Raw genomic sequence first — 14,784 nt, 5'->3', positions numbered from 1 at the left:
AGTAGAATAATGATGCATCTTAAGAGTTAATTCAAAATTTGTAATTACACACTGAAACTTCGTGGTACAGCTTCAAGAGTCTTAACTGTTTTAGTGCTATGGATCATTTGGCAGCCTGGACTCCTTCTCAGAAAAAAAAAAGTCTTCAAATATGTAAAGAAAAATACACAGGATTCCCAAGGAAATTAATTATATTAAAGCATGGTTAGCAAAAATTTTTCAACCGAATTTGTGATACAGTGATATATGGATTCTTTATTAACACATTAAATAACAAGATCTAGTAGTGGGTCTAATAACTGCTGACATTTCTAAGTAGTGATGGGAGTAAAATATATTTCACAATATCTGCAACAAGACTAATAACATGAGAATATCTATGACATCTATTGGTGACAGAGTCACAGCTACTGTGAATTCAGAATCGAAGGAAATGCTACATTTCAGCTTGAAATGTAATACTTTTCTCAAGTAAACTCACGAATCCTAGATTGCGAAGCCCTGGTGTAGCAGGAAGAGGAAGGGCTTTGGGGTTGCAATATGCAACTCTGATAATTTCAAGTTAGATGACCTTTGGCAAATTTCTTAATCTGACTTTAAAACGGTGAAGTTGCAGAATTGCATAAGATTATCTGTAAAGATCAAAGATACCATATATTATGGCTCTGAGCAAAGAGCAAGCATTCCATACATGGTAAACAGAATTTTTTCACAAAAACATAGTATAGCAGAATATTTGTAAAATAGAGACAACCATCCCACCACATTTTAAGAGAAATCCACAGTTAATTTTGCTCCCTCCTCTGACCTTTTTCCCCCCTAGGGTTAGATTTATTTATTACATTATTGAAATCAGAGTCTGTATAATATTTAGTATCCTACATTTTTTTTTTAATTTTTATTTATTTATTTATTTTTGGCTGTGTTGGGTCTTCGTTTCTGTGTGAGGGCTTTCTCTAGTTGCGGCAAGTGGGGGCCACTCTTCATCGCGGTGCGCGGGCCTCTCACTATCGCGGCCTCTCTTGTTGCGGAGCACAGGCTCCAGACGCGCAGGCTCAGTAGTTGTGGCTCACGGGCCTAGTTGCTCCGCGGCATGTGGGATCTTCCCAGACCAGGGCTCGAACCCGTGTCCCCTGCATCGGCAGGCAGATTCTCAACCACTGCGCCACCAAGGAAGCCCCTACATTTTTTTATTTAAAAGTAATATAAGGGGGTTTCCCTGGTGGCGCAGTGGTTGAGAACCTGCCTGCCAATGCAGAGGACACAGGTTCGAGCCCTGGTCTGGGAAGATCCCACATGCCGCGGAGCAACTAGGCCCGTGAGCCACAACTACTGAGCCTGCGCGTCTGGAGCCTGTGCTCCGCAACAAGAGAGGCCGCGATAGTGAGAGGCCCGCGCACCGCGATGAAGAGTGGCCCCCACTTGCCACAACTAGAGAAAGCCCTCGCACAGAAGCGAAGACCCAACACACCCAAAAATAAATAAATAAATTTAAAAAAAGGTAATATGATGAACATTTTTTGTGCTTTTCAAACTAACTTCTAAATGATATATAGCAATTTACAAGAGTACCAGCAATGTGTGAGAGTAGCAGTTTCATTGTATTCTGACCTATACAACATGTTATCATACTAAAGTGAAAATGATTGTTTCCAAAATCTACCCAATGGTGCAAAATTCAAACTAACAAATTCTTTTTTCTAAAAAACTCTGTCAAAATAGAAGTCAGAATGGTAATTATGGAACTAAAAAGAATTACAGACACTGATAACATTACATATCAAAACCTATTGACTATGACCAAAACTGAACTCAGAGGAAAATTCATTGATCTGAGTTGTTGTTGATGTTATAAAGATGGAAGGTGTTCTAATTAAGCACTTTTTAAAAACTGTAGAAAATAACAAAATAAAGGGAAGGAACACTGGAAAACCAAAAATAAAGGCAGAAAACAATGTATTAGGAAGCAAAAGAGAAAAACAAAATAATTAATAAAAACCAAAAGCCAGTTCCTTGAAAGGATAAGCAACATAGACAAAATGCTGGTGTGTCTGGCCAAAAAGGAAAACCATTAGGAATGTGAAATGGCATGTAATCACAGACATGGGAAATTTTAAATATCATGGAACTATACTGTTAGAACTTTATGTCAAACATTCGAAAATACATATGAACTAGATGCTTTTATAGTAGTTTATTCACTACCAAAAATAATTCAAAAAGAGGTAGAAAACCTGAATAATTAAATAATCATAGAAGAAACTTAAAAGGTTGTCAAATATTTTTCTGGAACCATAAATTCCAACTCTGTGTTAAAAGAGTAGTAGGCGATGACCAAGTAATGTTTATTCCAGGAAGGTACATATTGTTTGACTTTACTGTTTTAGGAACGGCCAAAGGAAGTCTCCCCAGTTTGGACCACATCATATTTAACTTTGAGTTATGATGAAGTGGAAATTTCAGTACACTAAACAATTAAATGCAATGCCCAAACAATATTCAGATATTACCCGCACATTTTCAGTCTTTACCTGTAAGTGAGAAATTTAAGTTGTCTGAAGGGCCCTGTAATCCCAGACTTATAATTAAGACTCTGTAAACTAGGACCAGTCTCCCAGAAAAATAGAGGGGTTGTTCTGATTCTTTTTAATAGGCTTTCTAGAGAATGACAACCCCGATGAAATTTATTCCAAAGGTGATATCACATTAGCCTAAGTAAGATCCCAAATGACTTTTTTCCCCTATATTTGGGAAATAAAGGGTCAGGTTGCAACCTAAACAGATTAGGGAGCCATGAATCAAAATATATTAACAGACTTCCAAAACAATGGAGCTACAAATGGGGGACTCACATATGTTAGTATTTTTCCTTCTGTGCATACATGCAAATATCATAAAGGGTATTTTATGGTTTTTTTTAAAGATCGAATATTAGATAAATTGCCTTGGGAAGACCTCTCTGACAAAATGACTTTTGAGTGATGGTCTGAATGAAGTGAGAGAACTGGGACATATACGTAGAAAGTGAACATCACAGGTGAAGGAGACCAAAACTTCAAAGGCCTTGAGGTAGATTGTACCTGGCATCTTAACAGAGTCACAAGGAAGCCACTGTGGTGCAAAGAACCAGGAGCAAGACAAAGTAGGGCATGATATCAGAGACGTAATGGGAGGCAAGATCCTGGAGGGCTTTTTGTTCAGAGAACAGACTTTGGCTTTTACTCTGATTCATGTGGGAAGCCATCAGATTATCCTGAACAGAGGAGTGTCAAAATCCAACATGATACACATTATAAGAAGCAAATTTAAAAGATCACGGTGAAACACAGACTCACTCTTAATGAAATCAGCATAAAGGCAAGGATGTTTATTATCCTTATTTTTATTGAACGTTGTTATGGAGATTCTGACCCATGTGATAGGAAATGAAAAAAAAAAGAGTATATAGTTGAGAATGGAAGTAACAAAATTATAATTATTTGCAGATAATATGTGTGCCTACTTAGAAAACCCAATGGAATCTAATAGAAAGATTAATGGAGTTCAGTAAGGTGGCCAGATATATCATTTTGATATTTATCAAAACTAAGATGTTTGTAAGATACAATGCAGATTTATATGAGAGAAGGGCATCTTAGATTGCTAAACTGCAATAATATGTATGTTTTTTAAAGTCTTCATAAATGCCAGTAATAAATGACCTGAAAATATAGGGGAGGAAAAGATTCCACTCACAATCCTGGAAACATAAAATACATAGTAATAAAATTAACAAGAAACTTACAAGTCCTTCTTCATAAGATCAAAACTTTACCAAATGACATTTTTACAAACTTAAATAAAGGGAAAACATACCATACTCTCGGATGGAAAAACTCAATATTCTAAAAATGTGAGTTCTCACTAAGTAACATAAATTCATTGAAATTCCAATCAAATGTCCGTAGGATTTTTTTAATTTTTGAAAAATTGACTCTAAAATACAATTGGAAGAATAAATGAGAGAGAACAGCTAAGAAAAACTAGAAATAAATGAATAATGAAATATAGAAAGTCCAGAAACAAACCCACACATTTATATAAATTCAGTTTATGATAAAACTGGAATTACAAATGATTGGGGTAATTGGCCAACAGATGTTATGGGAAAGTTTTGTTTTTTCATTAGAAAACACAAAGATAGATATCCATCTGACACTATTTTAAAAAGTAAGCTCTAAACGAATCAATGATTTAAAAGTTAAAGTAACTTCTAAATTGGTGGGAGAGATGGGTGAAGGGGTACAAATTTATTTTTAAAATGAAAATAAAATCATAAAAGTATTAAAAGTCAGTGTAAATTAATATTTTTATAATCTTAGAGTGGGAAAGGTCTTTTTAACTATAACACAAAGTCCAGAAATCTTGAAAGTTTGTCAACTTTATCAAGAAAAATACTTAAAATTTTCATCTGGCAAAAGACCATGAGCTAAATTGAAAGAAAAATGGCAAAGTAGAAAAATATTTACATCATATATTGACAAAGAGTTACAGTCCTCAAAATAAGCATCACAATAGGAAAAAATGGGCAAAAGACAAAGACAGTTTAAAATGCATCTGGATTTAACGACTTCAATTTAAAAATTTTTCTCATAGTGCACAGAAAGGTATGTATTGGATATTTGGGACAATTTTGTTTGTACTAGTAAAGATTGCACATATACCAAGTGTCCATTACTTAAAGATTGGTTAAATTAATCATGGTACAACTATAATAAATAACTATATAGTCATTAAAACAATGAGATAGATCTATACAAACTGAAATAAAGGGTGCCCCTTAAAAACTGTTTATTTAAAATTATAAACTGCAAACAGTATGTATAGTACTGTTACACATACATAATTGTAGGATCTTATTAATATGTACATATAATACATATATATATATATAGGAATATGCATTCATGCATAGAGAAATGTCTAGAATGATATAACTCAAATTGTTAGTGATAATAACAGTGAACACTTACATTGCAGTTACTATGGGCCAGGCACTGTTCTAAATGATAAATGAGGCCATTATGCTAAGTGAAATAAGCCAGTCACAAAAAGACAAATACTCCATGATAACACTTATATGAGGAATGTACAACAGTCAGTCAAGCTCACAGAAGCAGAGAATACAATGAGGGCTGCCAAAGGCTGGGGTGGGGGAGGGGAAATGGGGAGTTTTTGCTCAATGGGTATAAAGTTTGTTACTGAAGGTGAATAAGTTCTAGAGATCTGCTGTCCAACATTGTGTCTATAGCTAACAAGATATTACTGTACATTTTAAAATATGCTAAGAGAATAGATCTCATATTAAGTGTTCTCACCACAATAAAAAAAAAAAATCGCAAATATACATATCCTTTGGCCCAGTAATTCCACTTCCAGGGATTTACTTACAGATATACCCATACGTGAACAAAATGATATATGTACAAGGTTTTTCATCATAGCGTTATACGTAATGCAAAATATTGGAAAGAATCCAAATTGCCCTCCATATGGGATTGGTTAAATAAACTATGGCTCATTCAGAAGATGTAATACTATGCAGCAATAAAAATGAAAAGTCCTTTATTTACTGATTTAGGGTGATCGTTAAGATAGCGAAGTGCTACCATTTGTAACAAAAAAGAGGGATAAAATATTACATATATGCCTATCTGCTTGTGTATATATACAGATATGTATATCCCTGAGAAGATAACTAAGAGACTGGTAACTATCTCCTGGGAAGTGAACTAAATTGCTATAGTGCACAGTGGAAGTATTTCTTTTTACACTTTAAAACTATGTGACTCTTATTACCTGTTCAGAACATTAATTGTATTAACATTTGGAGAAAAAAAAAGAAACATGCAAAGAAAGGCTGACCTTTGGGCTCGGTAGATGTATTTAGAGTTTCCCGTGAGCCGGTATAGCAGCAGGAAGACATAGGCACTGCCAGCTACCCCGTGGCAAATCCCTGGCCCCTTCTTTAGCAGGCCCTTCTGCCACGTGAGTTCCCCACACCGGATACATGTGTCCAGGTACTGTGGTTTCTTGGAAACCAGATAAGCTTTTGCAAACAGATAGGCAATTCCTGTGAAAACATCAAAGACATTAGAGGTGATTTTCAGGGCTTAATACTATAGAGCGGAACTTCTCAAACTCTAAGAGGCTCACAAATCACCAATGTATTGGTAAAATATCCACTCTAATCTAGTAGGTCTGAGGTGGGCCCAGAGATACTGCATTTCTAACGACGGCCCTTCTGGGGACCACATTTTGAGTAGCAAGGCTATAGGATCTTCTCCAAGGGAGTCTTACTTTACCTGCGAGATTTAGTTTACGTTGTTTGAATTGTATGGTGATACTGGCCCTGAGAGCAAGAGTAACAAGTATCTAGATTGATAAAATCCATAATTTACAAATGGGTTAATATTTGATGACACATACCCTGGTAAGCATTATGCATATCTGGCTTTTTGGAATGGCTAAATATTTACACAGTTTGCCCATTCCCCCACGGATGTTCAGAATTTGTAATGTTAAAGTACTTATAACTACACACCTTTTCTTAAGAGCCAAACTGGGAGTCCTTCCAAAAACAACAATGATCCCAAGTGACCTGGCCAAGACTCTGGCTTCAGCTGTGAAGTGAGGCCCTCCCCACTTGATTGTTCCAAGGAAAGACACGTTCCTTCAAAACTCCTCAGCCAAGGCAATCTCAATTACACAGGCAGGAATGGAAACAAGAGAAGTGACAGCTATTAATAGAAACAATTTCCCCCACGTTCCAGGTGCTCATATTCAGAGAGGAGATTAATAACACAAGATCACTCTCTCTCCTGCCTCGCCTACCCTTCTCGTATAGAAAGTGGGAAAGACTGGAATTTAGTAGATATTTTGACTAGCTCATCCATCAAGGTTATCTCTGCCTTTGTCTTTGACTAGCCTATTTTACAACTGTGTAAAGACAGAAATTACCTTGTAGAAAACTGACAGTAATGTAAATAATACCTGTCTCTAGAAACTCATATTCTGTCCGGTAGACGCTGCATTGGCTTCCCTCAGTCTTCGTGGAAGCAGCTAGTTTCTGCATCTATTAAGTAAATTCATGTCAGCGTTCCTAATAGCCTTGAAATATGTCCACTCTGGATTTTCCTTTGAACCAGTTGTAATACCTTTGTGGTTCCCTCATTAATTTATGAGTTAAAATTGTTGACATATGTTTATGTCTGTATGAGAGTCATGATTTTATTCTCTTTTAAAAATGTATCCTTTAACACTCCCTATGACGAACACGTAACAATGGGCTCTCCTCAGCCAGTGCTTTCCAGTCAGCCACTGACAATGGTCACCTATGGCACTGTCCTCCTTCAGTTTTAGGAAGAAAGTGTCATTCCCACAAAGAATGATTTTTAAAAGAATTGAACTTAGTTAATTACACATTCATTCATTCACTGTATCCATTCATTTGAAAGTGCTCATTGATGATCTGCTGTATGCACAGCCCTAGGCAGGGCCAGCTTCATGGGCATGTGACCTGTACAGCCTCACAAAGGGCCTCCAGAAGGGCCCCACCCTGGATTGAATGCTCTGTTGTTGCCATCTTGAAATTCTTAATCATTTTTTAAAAAGGGGTCTGCATGTTTATTTTGTACTGGGTCCCCCAAATTATGTTGCCAGTTCTGGCCCTGGGTGATATACAATAAATGCTAAACACGATTCCTGCCCTTCAGGAAGGCACTGTCTAGAAAGGGAGAGAAAAATATGTACTTTTGACTGATACATAATAAGACATGTAGTTCATGATGCTGTTGGGACATAAAATGAATGGCTCTGAAAATAATACTAGAGGGATCAGAAAAGTGGAAGTTCCCTGAGGGGAGACAGTCAGGGGAAGCTTTGATGGAAGTAAGGCTTTCTTCAGGACTGTGTAGGACGCATAGGAAACTGCAGGCCTGAGGACATGGAGAGAGAGCATTCCTGGCATCAAATCAGCAAGGGCAAAGTTGCTAAGCCACAATAAACAAGTCACATGAAGACCAGTGGGGCAGTGTTCTAAGCAGCAGGACCATGGGCTGGAAGGGTAGATTGGGCTCATATTTTGGATGATTTTACAAGTCCAGTTGGGCAGCTTGGACTGTATTCGTGGGCAGTAGGGAACCAGTGGGAGTGTTTTGTTGTGAATTGGTTGGTTTATATTTTTAATGATGTGATTAGTATTATAGACAAAATGCCCCACTGTGGGGTCAACCAAGACAGAAAGAAGGGCAATAGGGTAGCTATGAGCTGATCGTGTCAGCAGAAAGATGGCAAAGAGGCTAATTAAAGAGACAGCTCACAGGATGGGTGGCTGTTTAGATATTAATTGAGCACCTACTATATACCAGGACAGTAGTAGGTGCTAAGGTTTTTAAAAGCCCCTGCCAGGGCTTCTCTGGTGGCGCAGTGGTTAAGAATCCTCCTGCCAATGCAGGGGACACGGGTTTGAGCCCTGGTCCGGGAAGATCCCACATGCCGCGGAGCAACTAAGCCCGTGCGCCACAACTACTGAGCCTGCGCTCTAGAGCCTGCGAGCCACAACTGCTGAAGCCTGCACTCTAGAGCCCATGAGCCACAACTACTGAAGCCCGCGTGCCTAGAGCCCGTGCTCCGCAGCAAGAGAAGCCACCGCAATGAGAAGCCCGCACAACGCAACGAAGAGTAGCCTCCGCTCACCGCAACTAGAGAAAGCCTGCGCACAGCAACGAAGACCCAACGCAGCCAAAAATTAAATAAATGAATAAATAAATAAATTTATAAAAAAAAAAAAAGAGAAGCAGATGGTTTAAAAAATAAATAAATAAATAAAAGCCCCTGCCTTCATTAGTCTTTACAACCTAACTGGGGCATTCATTAGGCTACGTGAGGGGACAGAGGGGCATTGAGGAAGCACAGAGGAAGGCTCCTAACTGACACTTGGAGGTAGGAAAGGCCCACTGGTGAAATGACACCATCTAACCTGGGTACCAAAGGAGGAGGAGGAACAGGCCAGGTGAACCGGAAGCCCTTGGTGCTCTATCGGATCCCTTTACTTTACTGGCAGGTGCCCCATCCCCCAGCGGCTGTGAGTTGACTGCTGACAAAGCTCACTGCTGCCCTCTTCTTGGGAGATATGGCCTCAGCCAAAGGGGCAGCTATGCTATGCACCTCCCCCAGCAGGTTTTGGCCAATGATTGGCTGCCTCAAGACAGAGCAACTCTGTGGGGTCATCTGTGCTTCTTAGCTTCCCCCCAACTCAGAATCCAGGTGAAGCTACTCTCCAGGTGAGACACAGAGAGCCCTTTGCCACCCAGCTCCTACTCTGTCCTCCTGCCACCTCTCCCCCAACCACTCATTTTAGTAAGGGCCTTCATGCCCTCCATGAAGCGTTTACTTCAGTGAAACCAAACCACCCCACAGTTCCCCTTCCTTCACCATGTGGTTCCATGCCTCTGACTGACTTTTCTTGGAACAAACTAAGAAAGGTGGGAACCTTTCTTAGTCTAACTTATCTCAGGCATCACCTCCTCCAGGAAGCCTTCCCGGAACCTGGAGGAGGACCAGAAATCCCTCCTTTGAGCTCCCATCACTCCTTATACAAACCTTAGCACTCACACAGTATCATATTAAAATTACCTGTTTTTTAATGTAATTTTTAAATTGAAGTATAGTTGATTTGTAATATTATATTCGTTTCAGGTGTACTGGATAGTGATTCAGTATTTTTACTGACTAAACTCCATTAAAAGTTATTACAAGATGACTATAATTCCCTGTGCTATACAATATATCCTTGTTGCTTATCTATTTTATACATAGTAGTGTGTATTTCTTAATCTCCTACCCCCATCTTGCCCCTCCTCCCTTCCTTCTCCCCACTGGTACCCACTGGTACCCACTAGTTTGTTTTCTATACCTGTAAGTCTGTTGAAATTACTTGTTTTCATGGCTGCCGCCCCTAGTATTGTGCCAGCTACCCAAGGGCAGGTACTCTGTCTTGTTCATTTTTGCTCCCCGATCTGTGGCATGGTGTTTGACACATGGCAAGGCCTCCACAAATGTCTGCTGACCCTATAATGTCCCATTTCTCACCCCAGCGCAGGCCGATGCTGAAGCGGAGGTGAAAGATGTGGAAGGAAGACGGGTTGAGATGGTCTAATTGCTAAACCAGGCCGTTAGCCCCAGGCAGCTTAATGGGTATTGATCCTATGGTTCTGGCCAGAGACAAAGGGCCTCTTCCTGCAGCCTGGATCATGGAATGGTACATGGACAGGACCTTGAAAAACGTCTACACCTATTGTCTCCTTACCTAACCTAATGAAATCCACAATAAGGTGGCTTAATCTAAAAGGAAAGGACGTTGGATTTCTTTGCTTTTGCTGGGAACGGTGTCATTTCATCCTGGGAACACTGATTATTGTGCTTTGACATGAAACCTGGAGGCAGCAATGATATATGTCTTTGTCAAATACAAATGGGAAAAGGAATTATTACTTAAGAAATATGGTTTGAGAGGCTAAATCTTGGAAACATGTGATCCAGCAGAGCCTCGTGATAGCCAGACTTGGCACGTTTCGTTTCAACATCCTAGAGAATCAGAGCACAGGTCCATTCTGGGATCCGGAATTTGACCGAAGCACGCATTGTACGGTGTGTGCTACAAAGCTTAGTGACCAAAGACACCTGCACTGTACAAGTACTTACTGTTCTCTATTCAAAGTCACCTACCCAGGAGCCCTCATGAAATGATTTAAAAAAAATATATTTACACCTGTGTTTCACCCAGAGTAAAGGAAATGCGCTGTCAGTGTGACCACAGTAATGATGTAACATAATGCGATCTAGAGTTTCTTTTAGCCATAGCATTTGTTTTAATGATTTTGTAAATGACTTTTGCCCTGTACTGCAGAATGTTTAAGGCTAGGAAGGGGTCAGGTGAATCTGCCTGCTATACTTCGTTGTATTTAGTGAGAAAAACTCTACGCCGCACTGGGTATTTATAAATGTGGGTGTCTGCAAATCTTTTGGGCCATATCCCTCAGGAACGGTAAGGGTCCACAGGATTAAAGGGGTCTGTGGTGAAAAAAAGACTGAGTTTCACTGCTCCACCTCAATACACTCCTTTCACAGATGAACAAAGGCACAAAAGAAACAAAGTGGTTTTCTCAAGGTTACTTAGCTGGTTAGTGTTGGAACTACAATTAGAACCCAGAGTTATTAACTTAAGAGTCCAGAAGTATATTCACAGCGCATAAATGATAACTAAGGCTGTCACCTGTAGAGGTGGGTTGAAAGAAAGTCAACAGGAAACAATTATAGTATCACTGATGAAGATAAGGTATCATTGATGAAGTTCCACACTGTGGATTATTTCTGGCAGGTTTTTAATCACAGAATCAGTCTGCCGCCCCAAACCATCTGCACTGTTCATAAATCTACTCTCAAAAAATGTTCTCCTCACATAAGTGAGAAATATTTTTCTAGGTCATCTCTTGTTTTAGAATTTTTGGAGAGCTTACTGTTGCCAACTTCAGAGGCATCATGATGGTCTTTAACCTGCACTTATCAGATTTATAATCACTCTTGATGCTATTTTTAGCACATCTCTTAAAAGGAAGACCAATACCCTTGAGATGGAAGTGCAGGTTGGCAGACATAATGGACTCCATTTGGTTCTTTATTCATTTGTGAATTAGTTTATTTTTGGCAGTCCAGTGAATATGTGGATTGAATGATTTTGCCCTGCAACCTGCGTTTAATCTAACCAAGATACTGAACATGAATGATAAATGAGGATAAAATAAAGTCCCCAAGGTGATGAATCCTATGCTGTACTATTATGGTCCATGATTTACAAAGACAGATGGGATGTGATGTACAGAGAGAATGGAATAACTGCCCTTCAAGAGCCCCACATCAATTAAGTGACCCAGCCACTCATTTTAGTAAATTATCTTCCCACTCTTCACAGGGCTTTTACTATACATTGAATCCTTTCAAAATAGGCTGTATTTAATTTGGGACATCTCCAAAATTCAAGGATCCTGGGGTGCTTGGAGGATACCCAAAGGCCTTTGCTGAAAATGATTAAAGGGAATAGGAAATGGGAGTGTTGAGCGTAACATGAAGAGATATCATTTCCAGAATGGTAAATAACTGCTGTTTTTCTTCAGAAAGTTCAAAGCAAGAAAAAAGTGGGCTCAAATGATCACTGGTGGGAATTAGCCTGGACATAGTGCACAATGCCCTGGCGCTGGTACAAGCACACATGGGAGCCTTTGAAGTCCTTCCTTAAGTAAAAATGGCAGGCAGAGATAATATGGCCAATGGACTAAGACTTCTATTATTCGTCACCTCAAACTGTACTGAAGAAAAAATGAAATTCCAGTTGGATTAAAGAACATTAATTAGGTAAGGTGGGGAAAGGAAGTAATAAAAATCAGGTAACAAATGAAAGAGAAATCAAATATATTTTAAAGCTGTACTCATGGCACTGAAGCATAACCTTGAAAATTAAATACACTCCTAATCAAAAATGTGGTTGTTATTTTGGTATTTTAAGTCTCTCCTCTGGCCAATCGACCAAAATGCACTGTCTTTTTTGAATTGCCCCTTCTCTAAGGCCTAATTAGCAGTGTAATGGGATTGAAAAAAAAAAAAAAGGAAAAGATGGGGTCTGATAAGTTTCCAGGCTCGATTCCAGAGAGTTCACTGCAAATGGCTTCTCATTTCTCTAGACTTTTCATTAGGTGATAATGGAAACCCTCATTTGGAGAAGAATTACAGAACAGTCCATCTTCAACCTTAATGTGCGTACAAATCACCTAGGGATCTTGTTGAAGTGCAGATTCGGATTCAGTGGGGCTGGGGTGGGGCCTGAGATTCTGGATATCTAACAAACTCCCGTGCCACTAATCCAGGGACCGCGTTTTGAACTGCCAGGTTCCAGATCTGCACTGTCCCATGAAGTTACTGAGCGCTTGCAACGTGGCTAGTCTGTATCAGGATGGGATGTAAGTATAACAGAGACACGGGATTTCAAAGACTGGATATTTAAAAAATATGAAGTCACTCGATTTTTAAATTGGTTGCATGTTGAAATAATATTTGGCGTATATTGGGGTAGATCTATTATTAAAATTCATTTTGCCTGTTTCTTTCTATGTTTTTAATAGGGCTACTAGAAAGTTAATTTCGTATGTGGCTCGTATTATATTTTGTTGGGCATCACTAGTTTAATTTGTATACAAATACTGTAGATAAAGATCATATAGTTTTTAAACACAGGATCATTTCTGGACATCCTTTACTGATGAAGACTTTCTTGGCTTTGAAAAGTTTCATCTTGACCTTTTCATCTCCCATGGTAATGGCATAAGATGAGAAATACCCTCACTTCTCAGAAAAGGCACCCGTCTTTGGCTAAGCCCAGTGAAAGGCAATGCTATCAGATAATAACAGGAGTGAGACCTGGGGCGCCGTGGCACCAGTGCACCAGCTCGTTCTCCCTCTCGATGGCCTCGCCGAGCTCAGGTGGCCAGTTGCAGTTCTGTTCCTGCTCCATAAGGAAGTCCACGCTCTGCCACACCAGCTCCTGGTCTGAGGGCTTAAGGTGCTCATGGTACGAAAGAAGCATCTGGAGGATGGACGACAGGCCATGAGCTGCTCCTATATAGATAAGCAAAGCATCATTAATTCACACAATTGGGAGGAGGACCAGTTTGAAGTCTGGGCGTTAAGTATTACAGATTGATGAAGGGGTTGGGGAAAGCCAGGCATTCTAGGCAAAAGGAACAGGCACAAAGGTTACAAAGGTATGAGAACACTTTGCCTGCTGGAGACTATGCTGGACAGAACCAGGGAAGGGAGAGAGAAAGCTTGAGTTTGGAGAGGGAGGCAGGCAATCTACAAAGGGGCTTGCAAGTCATGCTTGCAAGGAGTCATGGGGAGCCACTGAAGGATTCAAAGGGGTAGTAACTAACTTTCACTTTACAAGCCTCGTATCTCAAAAGTAGTCATTGTGATTCAGTAGTCTGTTATTAATCCACTAATGTTAAAAACTCGAAACTGTCAGTGGCTGAATCCTGCTTCCCTGTGCAGAGGTACTACTGGCAGTGAGCATATAAGCTGTTAAACTTTCAGCAAAATTAGGCCAGTGAAGTCACAATTGAGAATAAAGGATTTTAGTCTTTAGTGAAAGTCATTGTTAAAATAGCTCCATTTCTTTTTTTTCCTTTTTTTTCTTTTTTGTTTTAACATCTTTATTGGAGTATAATTGCTTTACAATGTCATGTTAGTTTCTGCTGCATAACAAAGTGAATCAGATATATGTATACATATATCCCCATATCCCCTCCCTCTTGCGTCTCCCTCCCACCCAAATAGCTCCATTTCTGACAGGTAGACTCTGAAAACAAATATGAAATTGTGCTTTGTAGTATCCATCGATATTTGTTTTTAAATGGCCTTTTAAAGGGTTCCCACTGAAAGCAATAGTGATGACCTATGTCAAAAACAAAATCTTCCAGTCTTTAGCCAATGCTGCTGTTAGAGACTGCCTTCCTCCTCCAGGCCTTTGCCAACACCCTTACTCACCCAAGTATTCGGTTCCATAGTAAGAATACATCAGTGGGAATGGTTTCCTCTTTTTCATGGCATATTGCTTCCCGGAGTCCAGGATCGCCTGGCAAATTGATTTGATCTGTGCTGGGGTCAGCACCTGAGTAAGGAAAAGAAGCAGAAGTC

General features: G+C 39.5%; 1 protein-coding gene across 1 annotated transcript in view; it reads right to left on the bottom strand.

The window, feature by feature from the left end:
* The window catches only part of LANCL3 (LanC like family member 3), a 73,082-nt gene that overhangs the window by 2,758 nt on the left and 55,540 nt on the right, over positions 1 to 14,784 (bottom strand). Inside the window, exons 2-4 of the mRNA XM_057538346.1 lie at positions 14,635 to 14,758; positions 13,510 to 13,707; positions 5,905 to 6,112 (exon numbers count right to left, since the gene is read on the bottom strand). Coding sequence (XP_057394329.1) covers positions 5,905 to 6,112; positions 13,510 to 13,707; positions 14,635 to 14,758 — 530 coding nt within the window. The remainder of the gene's footprint in view (positions 1 to 5,904; positions 6,113 to 13,509; positions 13,708 to 14,634; positions 14,759 to 14,784) is intronic.

This window comes from Balaenoptera acutorostrata, chromosome X, assembly GCF_949987535.1.
Source record: "Balaenoptera acutorostrata chromosome X, mBalAcu1.1, whole genome shotgun sequence".
NCBI classification, from domain to species: Eukaryota; Metazoa; Chordata; class Mammalia; order Artiodactyla; family Balaenopteridae; genus Balaenoptera; species Balaenoptera acutorostrata.
Note: the sequence above shows the minus strand (reverse complement) of the source record. Positions and strands in the feature narration are given on the sequence as shown.